General features: G+C 38.3%; 1 protein-coding gene across 1 annotated transcript in view; it reads right to left on the reverse strand.

The window, feature by feature from the left end:
• The window catches only part of PKHD1 (PKHD1, fibrocystin/polyductin), a 492,125-nt gene that overhangs the window by 357,777 nt on the left and 120,306 nt on the right, over nt 1-14,042 (reverse strand). Inside the window, exon 34 of the mRNA XM_027840287.1 lies at nt 3,761-3,980. Coding sequence (XP_027696088.1) covers nt 3,761-3,980 — 220 coding nt within the window. The remainder of the gene's footprint in view (nt 1-3,760; nt 3,981-14,042) is intronic.

The raw sequence follows: 14,042 nt of genomic DNA on the forward strand, positions 1-14,042 counted from the left end.
TTTCAGTTTCTTCTCTTATAAAATGAGGAGATTGGACTAGATGACTTGTAAGGTCCCTTCTTAGCTTTAAATCTACAATTCTATGATCCTATAAGTAGAAATGGATGGAGAGCATTACAGGCAGAAGAAAGAGCATTAACAAAAACAGACCTTGGAAAGGACAGAGTATTTTGAAGGAAGATATTTTTGAGTTTTGACAGGAACAGAGGGCAAATATGGGAGAGTAGAGATGACCAGAATAGTAATTTCTCATCTGTACAAAAGACAGGAATGAAGATTGAATGGAAAGGAAGAAATCGCTTAGGAAGCTCGTGTAATAGGCCAGGAGAGAAGAAAGTGGAAGCCTAAATTAAAGTAGTGGCTATGGAGAATGGTGAGGTTTCATTTGAAAGAAGTTACAATGGTAAGATGAATAAGACCCCCCAAAAGAATGTAAGTTCCTTTGGGGTAAGGACTATAGGAGTGATTTCACTCTTGTCTTTGTATTCCCTGTGAGATAGAGACAGCTAGGTAGTGTAGTGGATAGAGCGCTGGGCCTGGAGTCAAGAAGACCTGAATTCAAATCTGGCATCAGATACTTACTAGCTGTGTAACCTTGGGCAAGTCACTTAATCTCATTTGCCTCAGTTTCCTCATCTGTAAAATGAGTTGGAAAAAGAAATGGTAAACCACTCCAGTATCTTTACCAAGAATACCCCAAATGGGGTCACAAAGAATCAGACATGACTGAACAACAACGACAATACCCTGATGGAGCTTAATTACCCTAGCAACATTACAAGTCTAGGATAGACGATGTAGGACCCTGTAGGAAAGGGGTATTTCTTCATGGTGCAATGATGTTACCCCAACTGGCAATCTCCACTTCAATCCTCTTCTGAGGAGGCTATGGTGTTCTGGGCTTAATGTGTTTTCTGACTTTCAGTTGTCTAGTCAGATGCACCCTGGCCCTCACTATAAGAAACAGCATGCTTCATCAAAAAGGGTGCTAAATTTACTGTGAAAAGAACAGAGTTGAATTCCAGTTCTGTTACTTATTCTCTGTGGAACTTTGGCCTTTGCACTTCGCAACTTTGAGACTCAGTTTCCTCCTTTGCAAGCTTAGGGAATTGGACTAGATTCAGGGGTGGGTTACCTGTGCCTTTGAGGCCATACATAGCCCGCTAGGTCCTCAAGTGAGGCCCTTTGACTGAATGGATTCAATCAAATGAAGGACTGCCCTTGAGGACCTAAAGGGCCAGGTATGGCCTCGAGGCCACAGGTTCCCTACCCCTGGTCTAAATAATCTCTAAGGTCTTTTCTAGATCTGCCATTTTAACCATGAACAACCCTTAAATAACAGCACTGAAATGAGTTAAAACAGCCATGAAAAGAAGCAGATGTCCACATACTTAAGTCAGAACCTAAAGGGAATTAGACATCAAGACTAATGGAAATTATTAATCACTTTAGGAAACCCTAAAGAAATTTACTATATTCTACTCTGCCGTTAGATTTTTCTTTTCTATGGATTTCATACAAATCTGTATCTCAGGTGGAGATGGGGACTCACAGCTTGTTTGCCACAAGGTGAAGGAATAAGAAAAGCATTAGCAGATCCAATTTAATTGAATTCCACAAGTATATATTAAGCACCTACTATGTGCCAGATGCTGTGCTAGGGACAAAGACACACAAACACACAAAGACACACACACACACACACAAAGACAGACAGACACACACACACACACACACACACACACACACACCAGTCCTTGACCTCAAGAAGCTTGTTTGGAGTAAAGAGCATTTATATAGAAAATCATATACAAATACATGTTTATTGAATTAGAAGATGGCACTTATGCAAACGAAAGTAAGGGAGGCAATACTTCTTAATGGGTATAATACAAATGATACTTGGAGTTTCGTGTTGTTGTTCAGTCATTTTTTAGTTGTGTCCAACCTTTTGTCACCCCATTTGGGGTTTTCTTGACAAAGATACTGGAGCGGTTAGATATTTCTTTTTCCAGCTCATTTTACTGATGAGGAAACTGAGGCAAATAGGGTTAAGTGAATTACCCAGGGTCACACAGGTAGTAAGTGCCTGAGGCAGATTTGAACTCTGGAAGAAGAGTCTTCCTGACTCCAAGCCTAGCACTCTTTCCACTTTAAAACCCTATATAAATGCAAACTATTCTTTTTAGATAAACTATTTACTACCACAGTTCCTTTGCTACTATTCAAGTGGGTATTTGCAACCACTCCCTACCTTTGAGTGGTTAAAAAGACAAATTCTTGACTGTAACCCCAAGCAAATAAACAGACCCAATTTTACTTCAAAAATTGAAGTAACATTCTTAAAACAGGCACTGGGAGGCAAGAACCTAAGTCAAGGTGGAGGGGTTTTCATTGTTGTTGAGTCATTTCAGTCATGTCCAACTCTTCGTGACCTCATTTGGGGCTTTCTTGGCAAAGATACCAGAGTGGTTTATCATTTCCTTCTCCAGCTCATTTTATAGATGAGGAAATTGAGGCAAACAAGTTCACGCAGCTACTAACTGTCTGAGACTGGATTTGAACTCAGGTCCTCCTGACTCCAAGGCTGGCATTCTATCCACTGTACCACCTAGCAGGCTCAATTATCCCAGGTAGTACCACAACTTGTAATTGTAAAAGAGCTTACATTCTGTTAAAAAAAGAATAGCTTCCCACAGAATCCAGATTGTCTTAGAGCATGAAGAAATCAGGCTCCTGAAATACAATGGTTATTTTTCTCTTTGATTCAATGTGATTTACTTGGTTTGTTGTGTTTTGATTTCATTTTCTAATCTGTAAATAAAACCTCCATGAAATGATCAAAGACAGCCATCCCAGCTAGGTAGGCAAAAGAGTAGTTTATGCCTAAAAGTTATAGGGAACAAAAAAGGATGCAGCATCATGTGATGAGAGAGAGAGAGAGAGAGAGAAGCTTTGAAATATGGTAGTGTTTGAAAAAGCAGTTAAACATGATCTTTTTTTTTCTTCTAAAAACCAAGGCAATCTCAGAGCACCCCATGTTGTCTTGCTGTTTTCTCCACTTATTTGAGGTAAAAAATGAGTTTGGGGAGAGAACCTGGGAAGTTTCAGCCAGTATTTGTTCTTTTGAGGTTAAAAAAAAAGTAAATCCACATAAGCTTATGGTTTCCAAATCCTAAATCTACAGTAATTTTGCCTGTGCTTCTTCATTCCTTTGAATAAACACTGTACAATCTGCTGGATTTCTCTGTGACTTTTTCTTTTAAAAAAAATGCATGAATCTGTTTGGAAAGAAAAGAAATGGGAAAAGGGGGGGGGAACCCTTCTGTTTTTCATAATGTCTAATCTTTTTCCCCATTGGCATTCACCAGATGTTGCTTTGGATAGGAAGATAAATATTAAAATCTAAGAGAGAACAAAGCAGACTGTTTACTGTGTAGATTTTTCAGATGTTCTCCTGAACACTTAAAAAAGACAGGAGATGCTTTGATATCCAAGCTAGATGGAATTCACAATGGAATGCCCCCTCTGGACCATCTGAAACATGGGCCACTCAGGTACCCACTGGATCTGGAATACTGAAACATCTAGGGTTATCCCTCCTATCCTGCAATTCCTAATCCCCTCTTATGTCATAATGAAAGGAAAAGGGGGAGAGAGAGAGACAGACAGACAGACAGAGAGAGATAGAGAGACAGAGAGCCACAGAGAGAGACTGAGAGCATTTGAATATTTGAATGGTGGCCCAGGATTTTATTACCTCATGAAAAGTCCAGAGAATAATTCCAGGGATGAGTCTACCTGATGGTCCAGAGTTAAGGTACACCAAGGACTTTCTTCACACATGTAGATATAAGACCAAGATCTTAATAGATTGCTGGTCCCCATGCTGACAATCAATTCACACTGGATGTAGGTAGCATTGGTGGCTTCACAGTTTTCCTCCAAGGGCCTTAGGTTGCACAGAAAAGCCAAGGAGGCTGCAGAGGAGAGTGGACAAAAAATACCAGGAGAGTTAAATTGAAGCTTCAAATTCATTTTGATATATCAGAACTTTTACCAATGCTTAAGCTCACTTGACCATTCTGGAAATAGGGGAAAAGAAGGAAGGAAGGAAGGAAGGAAGGAAAGAAGGAAGGAAGGAAGGAAGGAAGGAAGGAAGGAAGGAAGGAAGGAAGAAGATGGGAGATAAGACATATTTTAGGGACATCAAGTTGCCTAGTACAGTTGAATAATTGTGTGCAGAGGACTAAAGTATAAGAAAATTGGAAAGGTAGGAAGAAAACAGATTGTAAAGACCTTTAAATATCAGGCAGAAGACTTTATACTTGGCTGTAGAGGTGACAGGGGTCCACTGGAATTTATTGGGCAAGACCAAGAAGGGGAGGGAGAGTTGTGATGTGGCTAGACATGCACTTTAGGAAAATCACTTTGGCAGTTGGGTGGAGAATGGATTGGAGGCAGGGAGAAACTTGCAACAGCAGGACCAACTCTAACAATTCAAAATCTATGATCTTATGAGTCTATGATCTGATAACTTTAAAGACGGGAGTCAAAGGCAGTTAAGTATCTGCCATAACTACAACTCCAATTAGTTGTCTAGTAAGGGGGAAGAATGATCATGGCAATGTTGACATAATCTGAATCCTCTTTCCCCTGTGAGGGTAAGGGGGCAGATTTCAGTGATGATTTTTGTGTCAAAAAGGAGAGGAAAGCATAAGCATGAGAAAGACATATGAGCCCCAGTCCTACCCACCAGTATTTGGCAAGACAATGGTTATTTTTATGGTATTTTGCACACAATGAGGACCATGGACAAAGTACAAACAGCAAACTGCACCCTATGAGTATGTATTTCCCAGGGGATTGCCATGGTTCCCACATACCCAGAACACTCCAATCACTAACATTCAACAATCTATTTATCAGTTGTGGCTAAGCTTCATTTCTTATCATGGTCCAGTCCCGAAAGTTACCCAAAGTAAGCATCTTATCCAATTAATTAAACAGTATCCCATATAGAAAAGTAATTATTGGGACTAGACACAGGGAAATGTTGCCTTGGTTTTCAAAAAGACAAAAAAAAATAGAGATTCAATGAATTACAGCCAAGGGAACTTGAGTTCAAATCCTGCAAAAATTCTGTATCATTATCAAAGGGAAACAGTGATCATTAAGAGATGAAATGAACTGATCAAGAATGGGTCATGCCAGGCTAATCTCATCTTCTTTATGTTGGCCTCATAGATTAAGGGAATGGATTAAGTTGGGGACATAGCATATTTGGATTTTAGTAAGACATTTGACAAAGCTTCGCAATAACTTTATGAACAAAATGGACAAATGTCGGATATATCTATAGTTCTCAAGTCTAAGACTGCAGATTGCTGCGGGATATAAGGCAAGTAGGGTAAAGGGGGACAAGGGAGTTATTTCAGGAAGTTCATATCAAATCATCTATTTTTCTTAATCAACAGATACAAACAGTATAATTGCTATCATGTAAGGGTCCACAAAATATTTTGATATCATGAAGGGGTCCACATACTCAAATATATGACAATATTGTTGGGTGGATTTCAAACTGGTTGAAATACCAGAAACAAAGCATAGTGATTAATGCATTGATGTCAACTTGGAGGGAGGAAGCTAATAGAGTGCATGAGAGATCTGTACTTATCTGTATTCTGTCAAAATTTTCATCAATAACTTAGATAAAGAAATAAATGGCATACTTATCCAATTTGTGGCTGAAATGAAACTAGAAAGGATAGCTATTACATTGCATGACAAAATCATGTTAGAACATTGGGACATTATGTTATACAAATTTGATACATTATTTGATACATATTAAGTAACAAGGTAAATTCTACACTTGCATTCAAAAATATAACTGCATGAGAACACAATAGGATGGGAGTATAGGGTGGGCTATGGCCAGGCAATAATTTTTTTTTAAAGAAGTGGGAATCCTAGTGGACTAGACATTCAATATTATATCAACTGCTCAATATGGAAACCAAAACTTTCATAGGATCTCATGCTGAATGAATACAGGCATATACTGTCCAGAGTGAGAGGGAAGTCCCTCTACACTTTGCCTTGATCTGAGCATATACAAAATTTTGTTATCAGTTCTGGGCATCAAAGGGCAGCTAGATGGCACAGTGGATAGAGTGCTGGGCCTGGAGTCAGGAAGACTCGTCTTCTTGAATTCAAATTCAGCCCAGACATTTATTACCTGTGTGACCCTGGGCAAGTCACTTAACCCTGTTTGCCTCAGTTTTCTCCTCTGTAAAATGAGCGAGCAAAGAAAATGGCAAACAACTCCAGTAGCTTTGCCAAGAAAACCCTAAATGGGGTGACAAAGAATCAGACATGACAGAAACAACTGAACAGCAACTACTGTGCATCAAGCTTTAAGAATGATACTGTCAAGTTAGAAAATGGTCAAGGAGGGGTGGCCACAACGGTGAGGAGGCTTGAAAGTACATCATACTAAAGTAACAAGAGTAGCTAAAAATGTACATAGCAATTAAAAGTTTACAAAGCACTTTTCTCCCACACCACATTTGACCCTCACATTAATTCTGAGAGGTAGATACTACCCTTTTACTTAGGTATTATTACTCTTTACACAGACTTCCAGAGTTATATAGTTAATATCAAAAGTGCAATCCGAATCCAGGGCTCTCCTAACTCTAGGTCCAGCACTCTTTTCACTACACCACAAAAGAACTGGAACTGTTTGAACCTAAGGAGACTTAGGGGACATTTGGTAACTCTCTTCAAGTATTTAAAAAGCCGCAATGTGGGAAGAAGTTCCTGAAACATAATTAGTACTGGTTAGAAGTTACAAAAGACAGATTTCATGACATTTCATATGACAAAGAGCTTCAGTACTTCCTTGATAGATAGTGAGTTCTCCATCACTAAAAGTATTCAAGCACAGCCTGAATAGCTACTTGTTAGGAATCCTATGGGGCATCTAGAAGGAAGAGTGAATTGAGTGCCAGGCCTGAAATTTGGAAGATTTATCTTCTTGAGTTCAAATCTGGCCTCAGATACTTACTAGCTGTGTGACCCTGGGTAAATCATTTAACTCTTTTTGCCTCAGCTTCCTCATCTGTAAAATAAGCTAGAGAAGGAAATGGCAAACCATCCAAATAGGGTCACAAAGACTCAGACATGACTGAACAACAACAACAATAAAAGAGATTCCTTTTCAAGAGAGCACTTCTGAAGGCTCTTCTGATATTCTAGAATTTTATTATTATTCTGTATTAAGAACTGACATGTTTATAATGCTTTAGTATTTGCAAAATCCTTTACATACACTATTTTGCTTGATTCTCAAAACAAACCCTACTGAGTAGTTACTACCAGTACTAACAATCACATTTTAAAGATTAAGCTAAGGTTCAGAGAAGTTGACCGATTCACTGGTGGCCACATAGCTAACAAGTATAAGAAGTGTCATTTAAACCTAGCTGACTTCAATCCACCATGCCATCCTCGACCAAACCATACTGTCTCTATGATTAAAGCACTGGACAAAATTACTTTAGGATAACGATAACAAACAGGGAGATGAAGACAATTTTATATGAAGACACAATAAAAAAAGATCAGGGTTCTTTAGTTAAGAAACAAAGTTTGAAAAGGGCTATAAAATCAAAGTCTATAAAATCCTGAAGGGTAGGTAATGGAGCCAGCAGTGACTTGTAGAGTGGCCTAATAGAAAACACATGGGTCTAGGAGGAAGGCAATTTGGGCTCTCCTCCCAGCTCTTCTACTGCAAACCTGTTTGACCTTAATCCCTTCAACTTTTCTCTATATCTTAATTTCTTCATCCACCAAATGGGAATGATAATCCTTTCCTTTCCACACAGTTGTGAAGATTAAATGAGATCACAAATGGGAAAGTGTTTTGAAAAGTTGAGAGTTCTAATCAATTGGGAATGGTTAAACAAATTATGATAGATGAATGTAATGAAAATGATTGTACCATAAGATGTGATGAATATGAAAGTCAAATGGGAAGAAATATGAACTGATTCAGGGTGAAGTAAGCAAAGCAGGAAAAAACAATATACACAATGATTAAACCAATGTCAAAGGAAAGAATGATAACAACAGAAACTAGATGTTGTGTGATTATAACTAAGTCTAGTCCCCAAGAAGAGTTGAGAAAATGCATTTCCCTCCTTTGTTTACAAAATTGGAGTGGGGGATGCTGCTATGAGAGTGGAATATTTCAAATGCAGTCAGATATGGTTGATGTATTTAATTGAGTTTTTTAAACTAAATTTTTTCTTTCTTTTTTTATTCTTTGATACAAGGGTATCTCCAGGTAGAGAAGCTGGAGTGATTTAATCAGAAATAAAGGTTGATGTAAAAAGAAAAGATATCAAAAAGAAAGGTTGGGAGTGAGACAAATGTAAGGCATAATTATTGAAAACTTATTGGAATAAGGTGTTTTCTCTTGAGGACTGAAAGAGGGAGTTCTAGGACAAGTAAAAGGAAGCACGAATTCACACAGGAGACAATAAACTAAAGGAAATTAGTGATCATGACAAGAGTTGGTAGAGACTGAAAATACAAATAGCTTCAAGAATTTATTGTTTTCTCTTTGGTGTCAAAAAAAAAAAGTCAGCAAAATCGATAATGTTATGTCTACACAGAACAAAATGGAAAAAAGTGACATGGAAATGATCTAATTGTGATCAGTATAAATAGGCAGTCCATACCTCCAATAGATTTGTCCGAAATAATGTAGTTTGTTTCAGGGTAAACTAGCCAAAATCTTTTTTCACTTTTGTAGACTCTGTCTTATGATAAGCTGCTCCAACTAGACATTTTATTGGCATAACACTAATAATAATGGCTATCATTAATACAGTAATTTAAGTTTTGCAAAGCACCTTATGAGTACTATTTCATTTGATCCTCAATAACTGGGAGGTACTATTCTTATCCCCATTTTATGAGGAAACTGAGAAAGATGTGACCCACAGGGTCACACAGCTGGTAAATATTTAAGGCTAGATTTGAATTCAGGTCCAAGCCTAGATGATAACACTAATAAAAGTCCAGGAGAAAGTAGACTAAAAAGAAAGAATCTAGATCATTCTTTTGCTAATTGAACAAGGTCAATTAGTCCAACCCTTTCATTATACAAATGAGGACCCTTAAGCTCAAAGAGGTTAAGCGACTTGCCCAGGGTCACATAGTAAGAAAAGTAGGAATTGAACCCAGATCTTCCCATTACAAATCTAGTTGAGGTTTTTTGTTTTTGTTTTTATTTTATTTTTGTTTTAGGACTTACTTAGATGTCTTTTAGTTCAGCTTCTGAACACATACAAGATATTCAGGAATCCACAAAAAAGAAAAAGCTAGAAGAAATCACCTAGTGCAAGGCTTCTTAAGTTTTTTTTTTTGCATCATGACCCTCTTTGGCAACCTGATGAACACTTATGTATCTCTTCTCAGAATAATGTTTTACAATTCATAAAATAAAATGCATATGACAACAAATGAAACAATGATATTGAAATATAATTATCAAAATATTTTTTAAACCATATTACACACCCTTGATCTAAGGCTGCACCTCATTTTGCAGATGAGGAAACTGAGACCAAGGAAGATTAAATGACCAAGGTCATACAGATATACCATCAGAGACAGGATTTGAACACAGATCCTCTGACTTTGGAGTCAATGATCTTTCCTTCATATCACTGTATTCTACATTCACCAGAGTTTGGATGAAAGTAAACTCTGCTGTGATCATCTTTAAACACTTACATAGTTTAGCAGGGAAAGTTGTGAAACTTCTTTTGCTGGGGTTGCTTTTAAAAAGCAATAAATTTTCATCAGTCTCAGATGGTTTATATGTGATAATATAGGAAGTTAAGAGAGTGGGGTAGATAAACATTCAACTTCCTTTCTACAAAATTGTAGGATTAAATACCTTTTTCCTCTTTATTTCTTTCTTCTCTCTTTCCTCCCTCCCTTCTTTCTTTCTTTCCTTCTTTCTCCTCCTTTTCTTTCATCCTTTCCTTCCTTTTTCCTCCTTTCTTCCCTTCCTTTTCTTTTCCTCCTGTCTTTCCTTCCTTCTCTTCCTTTCTTTCTGTCTTATTTTTCTTTCTTTTCTTCTTTTCTTTGCTTTCTCTTTTTCCTTATCTTTCTCCCTCTTTATTTTCCTTTTTCTTTATTTGGTAACTTCTTTCTCTCCCTCCTTTTTCTAGAACAAGCTAAATTATCTTCTTGGAGTAAACAGTGAGGCTTCTACATAATCTGTGTGTACTTACTGTCACCTAGTGGCTATTTTAAGGATTGCTATTTCCTTGTCTTCACCGAATTCCACTGGTTTTGAACTGTTACCAATGTTACCCGGAGTTTCTGGAAAGGATTGTCAAGGTTAGTTCTGCTCTAAAATCAAATTCCTTCTGTGAGTATTTCCTTAATTTTTTCAGTGCTGGAAACTGTAGTTTTCTTAAGGGCCACATGGAAGAGATGGTGGGCAGCACATTACTGAAAATGATTTGCATGGAAAAACTGACATGAAAGCTATCCAGAAAATGTATGATTGGAGAAGGAGATGAATTGGTCACGTGGTGAGAGCAAGATGAATGATAGCCTGAGTGCTTCACAGAATGTTAAAAAAAACAAACAGTAAGGCTTAAAATTGGCATCCTCCGTGGAGCACTCACGCAAGGACAAGGGAGCAGAATGCACAATGAAAAGGTATGACTGGCCTGAGAACTGCCTTGTGGGAAGAACTACTCCCAAATCTCTTGAAATATAGCATCTAGGGGTGACAATGAGAGAGATAATTAACATGTTGAAGGATGGACTCATGATCCAGACATAGCAGGATAAAAAGATGGGCTGGGTCTAAAAAGATATAATTTAATAAAGATAAAGTGATAAACTTGGATTCAAAAATGCAATTGCATGAGAAGGATATGGATACACAATAATTTAGAAGGGAAAAATATCAAAGGGAGAGGGTTTAGTTCACCAAAAATTCAATGAGTTAACAGTACATATAATAACCACAGAAGCTAATACAGTCTTAGGAGTCATGAAGAGGCATATAGTGTCCAGAACAAGAGTGTCCATAGTCCTGCTGTGATCTGTCTTCATCAGGCCACATATGGGACTGTCAATTTAGATCTGAATTTCCAGTTTTCAGGACATTAATCCACTGGAGAGCAGGATAACCAGTATAATGAAGGAACTAGAAATCACATGAGCATCCTCTAAAGAATCTGGGGATGTTTAGGAGAAAAAACAGAGGGAGGAGACAAGAAAGCTACTTGACATGTGGAAGAAAAATTAGCCTTGTTCTATTATGGCTAGAGTAAGCAGAATCAGAAGCAACAGGTGAAAGCTGAAAAGGAGCAACTGATTTAATAACCAAACTCTTCCTAACAATTAGTTATCAAAGGGAGAAAATGAGCAGGTTGACAGCAAGTTTCCCATCACAAGAATTCTTTAAGTGGATGACCACTCATTAGGGATATGGCAGGGAAGACCATTGTTCAAGTAGTGATTGAATAAGGGCCATTAGGTGGCGCAGTGGATAGTGTGCTGGGCCTGGAGTTAGGAAGACCTGAGCTCAAATCCAGCCTCAGACACTTACTAGCTGTATGACCCTGGCAAGTCATTTAACCCTATTTGCCTCAGTTCCTCATCTTAAAATGAGATGAAAAAGAATATGGCAAACTTTGCCAAGAAAACCCCAAATGGGGTCGTGAAGAGTTGGACCTGAGTGAAAAATGACTTAATAACAAGTGATTGAACAAAATCCTTTGAGGGCCTTTCTAACTCAGAAATGCAATAATTCTTTCATTTTTATTGTTGTTTATTCATTTTAAGCACTACAAAATGAAAATTTTCCCTCTCCTCTCTCTTCCTAAATGGAGGGTATAGTTATCAACTGTGGTTTAGGCCCCCAAAGAGTGCAGGGGAAAAAGACTTTGATCCAAAAAGTTTGGGCTGAGCTCTGGTAATGACTACCTGTGGGAGTTAGGGAAGACCATTTAAGCTCTCTGAGACCGTTTCCTCATCTGTAAAATGGGATAACAATACCTTCTACCTACCTCACAGGATTTTATTTTGTTTTGTATTTTTAGGTAAACACTTTGTAAAGAATAAAGTCCTATGAAAATGGCATTTATTGTTAGACATAGAAGTCTTCATTGCGTGGTTCCACCATTGCAGAATCGTAAGTGAATTAATCAGCCTTTCTGAGCTTAGGTTTTTCTTGTGTATTCAATAGCATTAGGAACATATCTCATCATTTCAAGAGACTTAATCAAAAAATATTATATTCTTTTCCAAACTAGTACAGTAAAAAACTCTTTTTTATATACACTCTCCTCTTTTCCTTCCTCTATCTCCATCTTTCTCCTCTCCTGCCTCACTCTCCTCTCTCTAATCTCTGCCCTTTTCCTCTCTCCCCCATCCTTCCTCTCCCCTCCTCCTTCCCTGTCTTTGTCTCCTTCCCACTCTCTCCCTAATATCCTCGTTCTCCCTTTCTTTTTCTCCCTCCTCTTTCCCCTTCTCTCTTTCTCTCACTCTTTCTCTCTCTCCCCTTCCCTTTATCTCTGTCAATCCCTCCCTCACCCACTATCTCTCTCATTCTCTTTCTTTGCTCTTCCTCTTCCTCTCTGTCCATTTCTCCCATCCCAGTCTCTCCTGCATCCCTCTCCTTTTCTCCCCTTCCCACTCTGCCCCTGTCTGTCAGACTCTGACCCCCATCAAAAATCTGAATCTGCTTAATTGAAATCTCACCTGCATCATTTGGCAAATCTAATATTCACATTGCAGCCACATGCCGCAGTAGGACCTGACTGCTAAAAGGAGATCTGGTAAACTTTGTTGTTAAATGCCTAAATAGCTCCTTGATCTGTAATTATGCAAACAAGATAATCATCTGGCTAAGCTCCTCCTGCAGTTTAGGCAGTAATTAGGTCTGGACTTTTCTTGAAGCAGGATGTGTAATTACTACACAATTTGCCAGCCAACCCAATGAATAACAAAGCTATATTTTTCCCTACCAAAAGGAGAACTTATCCAAAGCCTGTTGCACAACTAAAAGTAACAGAGATGATGTATCCCTAAAGATGATGTCTGTTAATTACCTGGTAATTACAGAAACAGGAGATAATGTTAGCTGGCAAAGGTAACCGCTGTTCTAATTACAGAAGAGATCAGGCATATGATCAAGCAGGGACAGCCAATATTCAGGAGCTGTTGTCTCTAGCTTGACACCATCCTGTATTGTACTAAGAGTGGCAGACAGCAGACGTAAGCAGCCATCAGTTTCACCCTAATGGCAGAGCAGGGCTAGTAACAGTGTTGGGTCCTTCTGTGGTAGTTTTCCATCCAAAGACAATCCATAAAGCCCAGAATATTTTTTCCCTAAACTCCAGTACATAAATAGGGCACAAACAGTGACTGGTTGGTTTGTTTGTTTCTAAGTTGTCCTATGAACTCCACAACAATTCAAATGACAATTTTTGGTAAAAACTGAATTTCAGAGTGGTTAAGTGGTTTTCCCCTAAATTGTTTTGTTTTTTTTTTTTTTTAAAAAAAAAAAGGAACATTTACTAAATGAAGTAGAATCACAGAATTCCTGGGAAGGAAGGGTCTTCATTTTTTTTTTAAGAATTTATTGGAATATGTGAACATGAGTCACAGATTATCACTCAAAAGACCTTAGGAATGACTGACTTAATCCAACGCTCTTATTCTTATTCTTTTTGGTGAGGCAATTGGGGTTAAGTGACTTGCTCAGGGTCACACAGCTAGTAAGTGTCAAGTGTCTGAAGCCAGATTTGAACTCAGGTCCTCCCGACTCCAGGACCTGTGCTCTATCCACTGTGCCACCTAGCTGCCCCAAGGGTCTTCAAAAAGTACCTAGTTCACTCCCATCTTAAAGATGAAGAAATTAAGGCCCAGAGAAGGGAAATATCATGCACATGGCGATATACAGTCCTTGATTCCTGGAACTTGACCCCATG

The sequence above is a fragment of the Vombatus ursinus genome, unplaced genomic scaffold (genome assembly GCF_900497805.2).
Source record: "Vombatus ursinus unplaced genomic scaffold, bare-nosed wombat genome assembly UNPS02004698.1, whole genome shotgun sequence".
Lineage (NCBI taxonomy): Eukaryota > Metazoa > Chordata > Mammalia > Diprotodontia > Vombatidae > Vombatus > Vombatus ursinus.